Source organism: Mesoplodon bidens (genome assembly GCF_964165515.1).
Source record: "Mesoplodon bidens genome assembly, chromosome: 13".
NCBI lineage: Eukaryota > Metazoa > Chordata > Mammalia > Artiodactyla > Ziphiidae > Mesoplodon > Mesoplodon bidens.
The window spans coordinates 33,147,175-33,160,273 of NC_138169.1; the positions used below are offsets into that span (position 1 = coordinate 33,147,175).

The 13,099-nt window shown below is 40.8% G+C and overlaps 1 protein-coding gene across 1 annotated transcript in view; it reads left to right on the plus strand.

Moving 5' to 3' along the window:
- L3MBTL4 (L3MBTL histone methyl-lysine binding protein 4) overlaps positions 1 to 13,099 on the plus strand; it is a gene marked incomplete at its 3' end in the record, with an annotated part of 382,269 nt that overhangs the window by 127,514 nt on the left and 241,656 nt on the right. Inside the window, 4 exon segments of the mRNA XM_081252127.1 lie at positions 6,238 to 6,254; positions 6,256 to 6,309; positions 6,313 to 6,324; positions 8,380 to 8,490. Coding sequence (XP_081108253.1) covers positions 6,238 to 6,254; positions 6,256 to 6,309; positions 6,313 to 6,324; positions 8,380 to 8,490 — 194 coding nt within the window.

Below are 13,099 nucleotides of genomic sequence, written 5' to 3' on the forward strand. Positions count from 1 at the left end.
TATGTTCTGATACCAAATAACTACTTAAGTTTACTTCATAATTTGTAAAGCTAAAATTACATTAGCAAAATTTACAGTATAAATAAATCTTTTATTTAATTGCAACATTAACTATTAACTTGTTTTAGGCAAACAAAGAATTACTATATTTTAAATGGCATTGTACTCTTTCCTGTGGATAGATTCTACTGGCATAAGGAAGGTGAGAGTTCAGAGAAAAACTAATTAATTAAGTGCCTGTGAAGAGTGAGGAACCGCTAGAACCTGAGGGTGTAACAAAGAATGGTAAAGACATAACGTATAAGGGTCATTATGTTAGTCATAGAATATTACTCAGTGAAATATTATGTAGTTAGTGACATTGAGAGAAAAATGGGAGCGAAATAAACAATTTTTCTATAATGTTTTTAGTGTTTTTCTATAATGTTAGCTATTGAGAGACAGACAGACAGACAGAGAGAGTGAGACAGAGAAGGAGGGGATTAACCCCATCTCGCATGCCTGGGCTGCATTAGGTGCTGTGGGAGCCATGGGCTTTTTGAAGACAGCTCTGCTGGGAGCTTGGCCAGGGTGGCACAGATTGGTTGCTTCCCGTGATCTCTCTTTCCTCAGTCTATGCTGAAGACAGTTCCTCTCAGCCATAATTTGAGCAAAACAAGCTCTTTGACACATGCTTGAGGTCCTGCTCGTCCACACTATAGACCCAAGAGTTCTCCGTGTGCTTTATTTAGCATGTGATTGACGACCAAGTAGCAGATCTGATGTCCTGTCATAAATATTAGGGAGTCTAATTTGTATTCTTTGGCCAGAAAGGATATTTTAACTTTAATTGTAATGAGCTGAATGAGAGTCCAGGACTTCTGGCATCTAAGGTACGGTCAGTGTGAGGTGAGTTTCGATGTGTCTTTTGAAAACCAAATTGGGGGAACCTGAAGTAGGCTTAACCATGACTGTCCTCACGTCTGGTGGTCAGTGGTGTACAGTGTCTGACCCAGGATGCTTGGTGGCCATGCAGTGTTAAGATGCTTTTTCATAACTGGCCCCTCTGTGTGCAGAACCAGAGGGCAGGTCCCAGTCAGTGGTGCCTTTTCTCAGTCTCTACCATTGGGAGGCCCGGAGTCTGGACAAGTCGCTGCTCTGCCTTGTGAGCGCTGCCTGAATCAGTCTCTCAGAATGATGGCGAATCCCACTCAGGCTTCCCTGGTTCTGGGGGTCCGGCCCTCATTGCCTGCTGATGCTGGTGCTTTCTCCTGCCTTAGTGCCCGGCAGCCTGCGGAGCATCACTGGGCCTCAGAGCAGCTCTCTCTGCAAGGTTTGATCTCTGTAAATTGCAGGTCAGGAGACCTGGGCTCTAGCTTTGGCTTCATTATCAGTTGTCTTGCCTTTGACATGTCACTTAAAATACCAGGTCTCACTTTCCTCATCAGTAAAATGAAGAGTTAGATGAAGAGGACTCTTAAGTCCTTCCAACATGTATTTATGGTCAGTGTTCTGTCTGTTCTTATTGAATCTTCTTGATAAGACTCTTAGCAGATCCCTGTTTATTGCTGGTTGTTCAACAGCACTATTGTCCATTACTTAAAAATTGCTTGTCCTGGGACACCAGTGGGTTTTGGTTCCGGAATTGGCCCCTGGTATAACTATTGTTGTCTTGCTTCCATGGGACAGGTTACCCAGACCAGAAGGTCAGGAACATAAGGACTTGTGCTACTTATTCATGATCCTGGTTCTTTAGAAGGAAGGATCCGGTGGCAGAATTATGTTTTGATTTAGGCTGTTGTTGTAAGAAGAGCCTGTAACCAATTTCACCCTTCAGCTGGCCTTTCTTACATGGAAAGTTGAGGAGTGCTATTTGCCCGCACAGATGCCGCACATCAGATGCCTTGCCTGGGCTCTGTCCAGGCTGCAGTGCTGCTTGGGAGCTGAACCAGGGATGATTCAGGAGCATCATCCTGTCCTAACAGTGCCTCAGAATCCCAGCAGCGCCAGCGGGAAAGCAGCGTCATACCAGCTCCAGTCACCACAGTATTCAGTGCAGACTTCTCAGGAAATACATTTCATTCATTTAACAGATATTTACCAAATAGTTATTGCGTGATAATGACAGTACTATTCTAGGCTCAGAGAAAATAGCAGTGACGTGAATAAATTTCTGTCAGAAGGCAGTAATGTTCTAATGGGCAAGAGAAACGTGCAAAATATGAATAGTTAGGGGGTCAGTGCTGTGGAGAAGAACAGGGAGGGTGATGCGGTGGGGAGGGGCACGGGCTGTCTCAGGAGGTCGTGACACTGGAACAGCAGCCTAGAGGAGGAGGTTATCTGGGGAGTGGGGAGGCGGTGGGGGGCGTCTCCTTCCGGGGGAGAGCTCGACGGGGAGGAGGCCGTGGCGTCCAGTGGCAGCAGAGGGGAGGCCGGCTGTGCAGGGCCTGGGGTCGGGTGAGGGCCTGCTTCTTTCCTGAGTGATGCAGGCAGCCCTTGGAACGACACGATTTAGGAGTTTTCACTTATGCTTCCCTTGGTTTGGCCTTGAGTTTCCCTGAGTGTGTATCCTCTTTAAGGGCTTTTCTTGACTTTAGATCCCTTGAACTCAAAGCTCTGGAATTGACCCTTGTCCCCCCAGCTGCCTGACACCAGGAAGGAGGCGGGCGTCGCCCTTTCCAGGAGGAGCCCCACGGCTTCTCCGGACGTGGTCCTCAGCCTTCAGAAAGGGCCCCTGAGCCCTAACCTCCTCCGCACGCCATCCCCCTAGGCTGTCATCTGCCCAAGGACCCTTTTCCCCCTCTCTCCCTCTTCTCCCCATGGGGAGGCCCTAGGCACCCGGCTACACCCTGTGTGTGGTCCCCTGTCCCCTCCCTCAGGTCCACCACACCTGTGCCCGGTTTTCTCCCAGTGTTGCCCGTCCCTGACATTTCAGACTCTAAATAGTGCGGGATGCGGTGGGCTGTGAATAAACGCACTGACGCCTGTAGCCCTGTCTCCTGTCCTCCGCCCGCGTCCCCTCCCCGTGATCCTGCACCTTGGCCTCCAGGGGGAGCTCGCCCCACCGTCCTGAGGCCTGGAGGATGGACGCCCTAGAATACTGGGGGAGCAGTGATGAAGGTTGTGGACAACTGAGTGAGACATCACTCTTCAGATCCCATTTCCTCTGCATCCTAACTGTACAACACTGGGTGAACTGCTCAGGCTCCCTGAGCCTCACCTGTAAAATGAGGAGAAAAAGGTGTATGTGAGGAATAAATGAATTAGTGTGGGTGGAGCGGGCATTACATTGTTACCAGTAAATGGAAGCCAGTTAGACAAGGTTTTCTTTTCTTTTTTAAAAAAAATAAATTTATTTATTTATTTTTGGCTGTGTTGGGTCTTCGTTACTGCGCGCGGGCTTTCTCTAGTTGCAGTGAGCAGGGTCTGCTCTTCGTGGCGGTGCGCCTGCTCAGGGCTGGGCCAGGAGGAGGACAGTGGGAATGGGTGGTGTTTGCAAGACTCCTGGGGCTGGAAGACGCTCTTTTCTTCCTTGGGTTCACTGAACAGGGAAGATAGACCTAATACATGTGTTTCCTCTTTTTTGCACATGCATAGCTCATTTCTAGAGAGTCGCACAGAGGCAGTTAGTACTTAAGAATCACTTAAAATAGTCATAGTCTTTTATTTTCACGTATTGATCACGTAAATCAGGGTGGGATTGTCCCTCTCGTAACAGCAGCTGGGTTTCTTGGGCCAGGACTAGTTGCTTCCTCTCTTGTGCACCATGCATTCCTCCCTCAACCCACCACACGCTGGTTTCCTTTGTCACCGTTGCCCTGAATCTGCCGGTCAGGTCCCTGGGCCAGGAACCTGGAGCAGGCAGAGGGGAGCCAATGCTGAAGGAGCAGATTCAGAACCCACGCAGGAGTGTGGAGGCCCAAGATACAAGGAGTGAGTTTGGACGGTTTTTAAACATATGAGCTATAAAGGTAAATGCAACTGCAGAAATAATTATTGAAACGTATGTTATGTAACATAACTCACATAGAGAAGGACAGTAATCAAAAGAAATCCTAGAAGAGTTTTTTTAAAAAAAAGTCCAGCTTAAATGTGTTTACAGAAGTTAGATAAAGCAAACCCGTTATGAAAGTAAATGTAAATGATTTTTAAAATCCACTTAGGAGGTGTTTAACAGATACACCTGAAACAAAATAATATAAAAGTAAAAAAGATGGGCAAAATTTTATCAGACAAACATAAACAGAAAATAACCAAATGGCGTACAATTTAATTTTTAGTAAAAAGGAGAATTTGAGGTGAAATGCAATAAATGTGTCCAAAAGATAAAATTTCTCTATAAATAAAATAATAAAAAGTGTAGTTAATATTGAATATTACATATGCTTTTATATGTTAAACATTATAACGTCAACATGTGATGCAAAATACCCCAAGATTCAGCAGTTTTACTCCTGGAGATGCATTCCAACAGAAATATCTACTTCTGGTCCCTGCAAGAAACATGCTAGAATATTTGTAACAGCACTTTCTGTAATAGCCCCCAAATTAAAACTCCTCAAATGACCATCACCAGTAGAAAGGATGAATAAATTGTGAGATACCCCTGAATGGAGTACTATACAGCAGTGAAAATGAACAACCCTCACACAGCAGTCTACAGAACCTTGAAGCCAGATTACTGAGCAAAAGCCCAAGACCACAGATGAGCACAGGCTGTGTGATTCCATTCATACAAGGAGAAAAGGGAATGAGCAGAGCTCATCTCAGAGGGCAGAAGCCAGAACAGGTGGCTCCCTTTGAGGAGAGTGGGGCCGTGACCAGACGGGGGCGGGATGGGGACGGGGTGTCCCACGTTCTGGTTACGTGGGAGAGTTTATGACAATTTCTCAGTCTGTCCACTTGATTCGTATATTTTTTAAAAATATATTTTATTTTGGCAAAACATTTAAATGTGAACCAAAAAATTATCAGAAGTACTGGAAAACTGTACAGAAAATTTATTTCAGAGATTCCTGCATATTGCTTCAGGCTTTTTGCTTAAATAAGAAATAAACAGATTTTTGAGTAATACAGCTATTTAGATTGAATTAATGCATATTGATATTACACCTTAAAATGTATCTGTGTGTATGTATTGATATATACTTTAAATATTTTTTAACTGTTGATCCTGTGTTATACCAAGAAGAAATCTTAAAGTCTCCCAAATAAGAATTGTACGGACCATGTGATATTCTGAAACTACCATGTGGTAAACTGGAAATTATTATTAATATTTTAAACAACTTCAAAAATTAACCACTTGGGCTGTCTCTTAAATCTTTGGCCACTGATTAAATCAAGATGACAATTACACATTATAATTGTTTTTTAGAAAGTAAAAGTGAGCAAGATAAATATTTCCTAAAAGTTTGTCCAGATGTCTAAAGCTGTAGTGAGAGACCGCAGTGGTAAATTCATAGTCTTAAATGCTTATATTATTTTTAAAGAAATGAAAATAATTATGTTTACAATTCAGTTTGGCAAGACAACTGTAAAACAAACCTAAGGGAAGTATGAGGAAAGAGGTGATAAGACTAAAAGTAGCAAACGAAATAGTTAGGAAAGACAAAAGAAAACAATAGATCTGATGGGTGAGTCTAAGTACTCATTTCTTGAAAGGAAAAAGAAAACACAGTAATATAGACAGACCTCTAGCAAATGTAATTAGGAATAAAATAACACAAGCATAAAGAGAAATAAGAAACCCAATTAGACAGAAATTTTTAAACATAGTGTGCTTTATATCATGTTATGCTAATATATATTTTAAAATTGCAATGATAAATAACAAACCTGGGAAATTGTAATTACAAACATTTAATTATGAGAATAAAACCCTAATCGATGCAGAATTATTGGAGGAATTGGAAAGATCATCCGTTCATGGTGTGAGGTTAGACAGTGATTGTTTTCAAGCATCTCAAGAGGCCTCCTGGGGGTGGCCTGGCTCTGCCCCATGCTCAGACCCCCATTCGACCTCGGTTCGCCTGCTTGCCCTCATGGAGTGAATGCACGGACCAGTGAATGCGTGCACACGAGCATAGTGGGGGCGAAACAGCCCTCGCAGAGGTTATCACAGACTTACGTTCTTAATAGGGGCTCTTGAATACTGAGCATTCAGTTAACAGTGGGCATTATTATTAGCAGATGTCTCATAGTATATGGGAATCAAAATATCAAGGAGTAACCATTTGATATTTATTTATTTATCAGGTTATCCTGAGCCAGAAAAAATTTTCCTGGACAGAATATCTGGAAGCTACTCGAACTAATGCAGTATCTGCCTAAGTTTTTAAAATGGTAAGTTTGGATGTGTAACACTCCCAGCTTTTTTAAACAGTGTCCGTGTGGAATGGTGCCTTCATTTGGCAATTCAAAATCATTCTAGTTTTCTCCTTTTAAATTCAAGTGTTGTTTCCATGACCAATTTGCTTTGCTTTTCAGTTAAAAATACAAAGGAGGTGACTCATTTACTGTTGTTCTTATACACCAGTGTAGATGACGATTTCCCTCCTTGAAGTCCGGTTGGAAGCCCCCTCAGCCTCTGATGACTGAGCCCTTCCTTTCTGGGTCTGTTGGTCCTCTGAGTGGGAACCCTGAGCTTTCGGTCTCAGGGACTGTTTGGCGGTCGATGATGCCGGGATAAAATAGATGGAGTGTATGTAGCCCCTGTGTGTTACCCTTTCACCTATTCTGAGGGAACATTGCTTTTAGCAATTTGTCAGAATACCAACTTGTAAAGTTCAAATTTGTACTTACACATTTGTTCCAGGATTAAACCAAGTATAAAGAAAGTGTACTGATAGCATAGTTAGAGATACTTATGTTCTAAACCAGTGGTTTTCAAGCTCTGTTCCCTTTCAGCTATGTGTCCCTGACTCATCTTTAATCAGAATGTTATATAGTGAGCTTCTCCATGTGATTTCTTTTACTGAAAGTTTTCTAAAGATCAAAAGGAGTTTAAAACAGAATGCTATTTCGTTTTTTAAAACAATTGATTAAAATAGGTAGAATTTGGAGGAAGAGGTATAATCAAATTAAGAGGGCTAGAAGTTCTGGTGTGCTAGAAAGCATTTTAAGAATTGCAAAAATTCAATAAGCAAAAATACCAGCTGCTTATAGTCTCACTTCCTCTCTTGCTTTATGTCAAAACTTCATCTAACTCTTCCAAGAAGAAAATTACAAGAAAATCATACTATGAAAAGATGCAGTTAAAAAGGCAACCTCCAGCCTCTGTCACAGGGTTATTAAGGGTTCACCTCAAGCTGTATGTCTTTGGCATCTGCAATATGAAACAATTACCTTTGTTATCAGCATGGTAACCTCGGGGAGAAAAGAAATATTTTCAAGGATCAGAGACCTAATTATAGTCAGTATGCTCCATTTAGTAGACATAATAATGCATTTTAGAAAGAAATATGCTTCCACAAAAGCTGGAGAGGAACAAACTAGGTATTGTAGAAAGATTTATCTGTTTTGTAAGTCAGGCATCATCAACAGTTTTATTTCGCTACTGCCATTTTCTAGACTTGAGAAATTCAGTACCCTTTCATTTTCAAGAAAGTCAACTGAACACTTTTATGTGTAATAGCTTTCAAAGTGAAACTTTTTGCCATCCTTAAACACTGGCAGAGTTGTCTTTTGACTGATTTTTGGTAAATTTCCTCAGTTTCAATGATTTGGTAAGCCCCAGTGCATTTTTTCCCCACTCCATTTTCTTTAGTGTTCCCTGAGTGTCCCATCGTTGTAGACTCCTGGTTCCCAGCATTTTAAGACTTGGAAGAAACCTTAAATTAATACAGTTTAACATGCTTATGTTAAAGATGAAGCAACAAAAGCACAGATTATGACTTTAAATTACATTGTGGTATGATTTTAAAACATTTAACTTTTATAATTATGGCAGCTTTTATCTATTTTAAAATTTAAAAGATCATGTTTATCCTTTCTAATTATTTGTTAATTTTGCCTTCTGTGTCTTACACTCCAAAAGTGGGCAGTGATAATAGTCAATGATTTCTTAATTTAAAAGGTTAATTTTAGAAAAAAATAACATCTAAACCAATAGATAAATTATAGTAAGATCCTTTTTTGAACTTGTGACCATTAATGACTTTATGATTTAATCTTTGTCTTTTAGCTATCTTGAAAATTACCAAAATAGTCTTTTTCCTCCTGCAGGTTTTTATGAAAGTGGATAAAATAATATGCATGAAGGTCTATGTGCTCTTAAAACTAAATTTCAGTTGTATTAAATATCTGATGTAAAGTTAGAACAGTCATATTTTAGAAAACGTTAGTAGCACATCTGAATTATTGGATTTCGCATGACTTGTTGCTCTTGTAATGTTACAGCGGTTGCCCCATGGTTTTCTCCCGAATATGAAACTTGAAGTCGTGGATAAACGAAACCCCAGGTTAATTCGTGTTGCTACGATTATAGATGTTGATGACCAAAGAATAAAGGTACATGTTTGGATTAGTATGATATTGTATTGGCGTTTTCCCTACATTTCCTGTGAGACTGGCTTCACAGGCTCTGATTTCTTATCTCAGCAGGAGAATCGAACTGGCCTGACTTCACTGCTGGTCACGAGACTCTGGTAGAAGGTCCTCTAGCCAGTGTGTGTGGAAGGGGACTCTGTAGATTAGACACGACCAATTTTCAGAGGGTTCTTACACGTCCCTGTTTGGATTTGCTGCGTAAACGTTATATATTTTGTTCCTTTAAAAAAAAAAGCTTCTTTTTGTTGGTATTATCAGATTTTTCTTGAAACTGTTCTCATTAAACACCTTAACAAGAACGATTACCTCCTTGTTCTCTCCTATTCAAACAAAAGGTTAGATTTTTAAGTGAAAATTTGATTCACAGATTTCTATACCATCCTTGCTGTGACATCTGTTTTTTTTTAAATATACACATCTTCAAAATTAAATTATCCTTAAGTGAAAGCCTTTCATTTTTTTTATACGGAGAGCTGAAAGCATCTGTGGAATTCAGTAAATCTTCTACAGTATATGACAGTTCAAAAATTATTTTCCACCCAAGCACAGTTTATTTTCATATTAATAAAAAGATTGAAGCCAACGAATATTTATAGAAATTATTAAGAAAGACGTATTTAAGTTCGATATACAGTTTGATATAATTTAAAAGAAATCTTATTTGCTATATGCCTAATTTGAAAACAACTTCTAATTCATCTCATAGAGAATAATCAGTACGTACATTTTAGTAAAACATAGAGATGCGTATTTGCCTTGGCCATGGATTACCAAAAGCAGATATTGGCAATGTCCTTTATTTTTCTGACAAATGAAAACTGTGCTAAACGCTATTCAGGAATAATATGTTATAGGTATTTTCTCCCACATACATTGTTATTAAGGTTTTATTTTAAATTTAATTTTAAGCATATTGCATAAATTCTTATTTGTAGCTTTTTCTTGTTTACTCTTTTTAAAATTTATTTATTTATTTATTTATTTATTTATTTATTTATTTATTTATGGCTGCGTTGGGTCTTCGTTGCTGTGCACGGGCTTTCTCTACTTGTGGCGAGCAGGGGCTACTCTTTGTTGCGGTGCGCAGGCTTCTCATTGCAGCGGTTTCTCTTGTCGCTGAGCACGGGCTCTAGGCAGGCGGGCTCAGTAGTTGTGGCTCGTGGGCTCTAGAGTGCAGGCTCAGTAGTTGTGGCACACGGGCTTCGTTGCTCCACGGCATGTTGAGCAGGGGACCAGGGCCCAAACATGTGTGCCCTGCAATGGCAGGCGGATTCTTAACCACTGCTTTTTGGCTGTTTTAAATAATGGTGCTGTGAACATTTGTGTGTGTGTTTGTGTGGTCATATGTCTTCACTTCTCTTAGGTATATATCTAGGAGTAGAATTGCTGCATCCTATGATAATTCTTTGTTTAATGTTGTGCTCCAAAGTGGCTGCACCATTTTACATTCTCACCAGCGGTATACAAAGGTTCCAGTGTCTCTACATCCTTACCAACATTTGTTATTGTCTATTTTATTTATTATGGTTATCTCACTGGGCCTGAAGTGTTTAGCTCCAAAGAATCTGAATTATTACATGTGACCACTAAAGAGAAGGGGGGTGCAGCGGTTGTTGCTTCATGGTTGCACTAGTAGAAGCAGGAGCAGTAGTGGGTGTGGTGACATCAGTCTCAGGAGTCACAGACGCAGTAATAGGAAAGTAAGAAGACCCAGGTGCCGAATGTGGGCTTTGTTCCAGGGAGCTCGTTGAGTATGTCACATATCGCATCTTTGTCGTCACAACAACTCTCTTGTTTATTTTTTATTGAGATATAATTGACGTATAGCAGTATATTATTGACAGTTTCAGGTGTACCATATGATTGGAGATTTGTATATGTTGGGAAAGCATCACCACAATAAGTCTAGTTACACAACAGCCCTTCCAGGTAGGTGTTATTTCTTCTTTGCAGTTGGCACGGAGAACTGAATTTGACCAAGTTTGCACAACTAGTTTACACTTAGATGTTTCAACTCATTTTAGCCCTTACTCTGCAGCTCTGATGAGCCATTGGCATTAGGGGCTATAATTGTCAGTGTTAGGGACGATAGCAGCCCTATTCAAGACACTCTATACTCCGCTGGTGCTAGCCAGGCCAGATATTCTGATTTTCATACTGAAAATACCAATTTGGTTGTGTATCGTTCATTGGTAGGTGAGCTGTGAAGTTTTTCTTACAATGGCGGGGTTTTAAGATGCTCCTTCCCTCTTGTTTTGATTACTGTGTTTATTAATTACCATGTTTACTCTCTAATAAATATTTATGATGTACTCAATGTGTGTCTTGTTCAGTTTATGGCCAGCTATTATGTTTAATAACTGTTCTTTTGCTTGGTTGCACAGTGTACCCTGTTATATCTGAAAACCCGTTACTGTCACCTTATCAGGAATTGCGCATTAAATTACAATAGACGGATGGATGCTTTTAGGAAGTTTAGCCTTTATTTGGAAAAAAAACGTATTCTTCTACAAATAAACATAAAGGGAGGACTTAAGACAGAGTAATATTTGATAAATATTTGCCCTGTGGGAACCGCAGCTAAGCTGTGAAATGAATTATAAATGAATTCCAAATAGATGTTTTAGGAAGTTCTACTGAATCATTAATAAATTGAGTCTCTTCAGCAAGTCTTTTCATATTTAATGCATTAACTGGATGTATTTGTGGCATTTCTAAATGAAATAAGAGCATCATGACCAAGAGAAATTGTCACAGTAAGTGGTCTATGTGTGTGGCTTGAAACTAGTTTGAATTTTAGGTCAGATTAATAAGTTCAAAGCTTTTGTTTGAAAAAATCTTGCAGGTGGACTCATGCAAAGCAAAAGTCGAAATACAAACCTGTGAATGTTCATTTTAATTGAGGGTTGCCAGCACTTTGAGGAAGTTGCTTGACCCCTACAAGTCCTGGCGTAATTATCTGTCAAAGAGGGAGCAGAGTGTGGAGTGCGTCCTCTCACTCACCAGCATCTCCATCTCGGGTGCATTTTTGAAAATGATTTTGAAATACGAGACTAGAACAAGATACTAACATTAAAAATGACAGTCCTTTGAGCTAAACTTCTAATTAATGGCCATTACGTGCCACAGTGATTGATGACTGTCTTCATTTGGGAAGGAGACTGGGACAACTATCAAAAATATTATGACCAATTAATGAAGAGATCATTTTAAGAGTAGTTGAAACTATAAATTAGTGCCAACCATGATTTCCAGAAAAGTTGAAGCAGGTAGAAGGCTCTACCTGGTAAAGTTGCGTTAGTGCGATCATGGTCACAACAAACAGCAATAGTAACATCTGTGACGGCTCACCCGGGTGTGGTGCCACATGCTACCCTGTGCGTGCTTCACATCCTTTTCCTCTCCCCATCCACACGCCACCCCACAAGGGAGTCTCGTGGAGGAACAAGCGCAGGCACTTCAGCAACTTGCCCGAGGTCGCGTGGCTCCTAAGCGGTAGAGCAGGTAGGGACCAGGTGGCCCGGGTCTTCAGCCGGAGCTGTTAACCTGCAGGGCAGCATCTCCATCAGTTAAAGGGCCAGAGAGTAACCCAGCCTTGGGGGCCAAGTGTCTCTGCCGCAGCCGCTGGCTCTGTGGTTTAGCACAAAAGTGGCCGTCAACTTTATGGAAGCAGGTGAGCATGGCTGGGTCCCTAGAAAACTTTATTTATGGACACTGGAATTTGAATTCCAGATAATTCCACATGTCATGAAGTGTTCTTCTTTTGATTTTTCTCAAGCCATTTAAAAATGTAAAAACAATTTTTAGCTACCGGCATGCACAGAGATGGGTGCTAGGGCCCTATTTAGCCTCTGGGCTGTGATTTGCCAGTGCCTGTCTTAATAGATACGCCATACTGATTAGATGATGAGATGAACTTATTGAGTTGTTACCTTTAGTATAAGCAGTTTTATATCCATGCCTTTTTTTTTCTGGATATTTGATTTGTGAACCAAACCAGATCTATATTTAATTTTCAGTCTAGTTTTAGGTAAGTTTTATGTAGTCAGTCAAGGAGGTAGATGAGATGATGCCACGGAATCAACACTTTCTAGACTTAAATGCATGCCTCCTAGTATCAGTGGATTACCAGCCATTCATCTGATTTTCAGAGTGAGTGTAGTCAAGCCCCTCCCTGCCATAATGTACATTCTTTCCCCGAGTCAGCTTATCTGCCGCTGGTGTTGTATTCTCCAAGAACTGTGAGTAGAGACTCACACTGAACATTTTTATGAAAGTCAGCGTATCCAGAACAGAAATCTTTCCAACAGCGTAAAGAACCGCTGGAGCTGCTGCCGGCACTCCCTCTCCCTGGGTAACCTCACCCTGCCCGTCTCACCAGCCTGCCCTGCAGGACCTGCTGATATCCTGACCTGTGACTGTTTGGCTAGAGACACTAGCTTAGTCATGAGCTCCAAAGAATAGAAATAGCACGTTTCACAGTTTCTATGCAGAACACTGTCTTGTGTGGAAACTCTTAAATAAAAGGTGATGTGCGGTAGCACTGGTTGATTTGAACCCTTATTTTAGG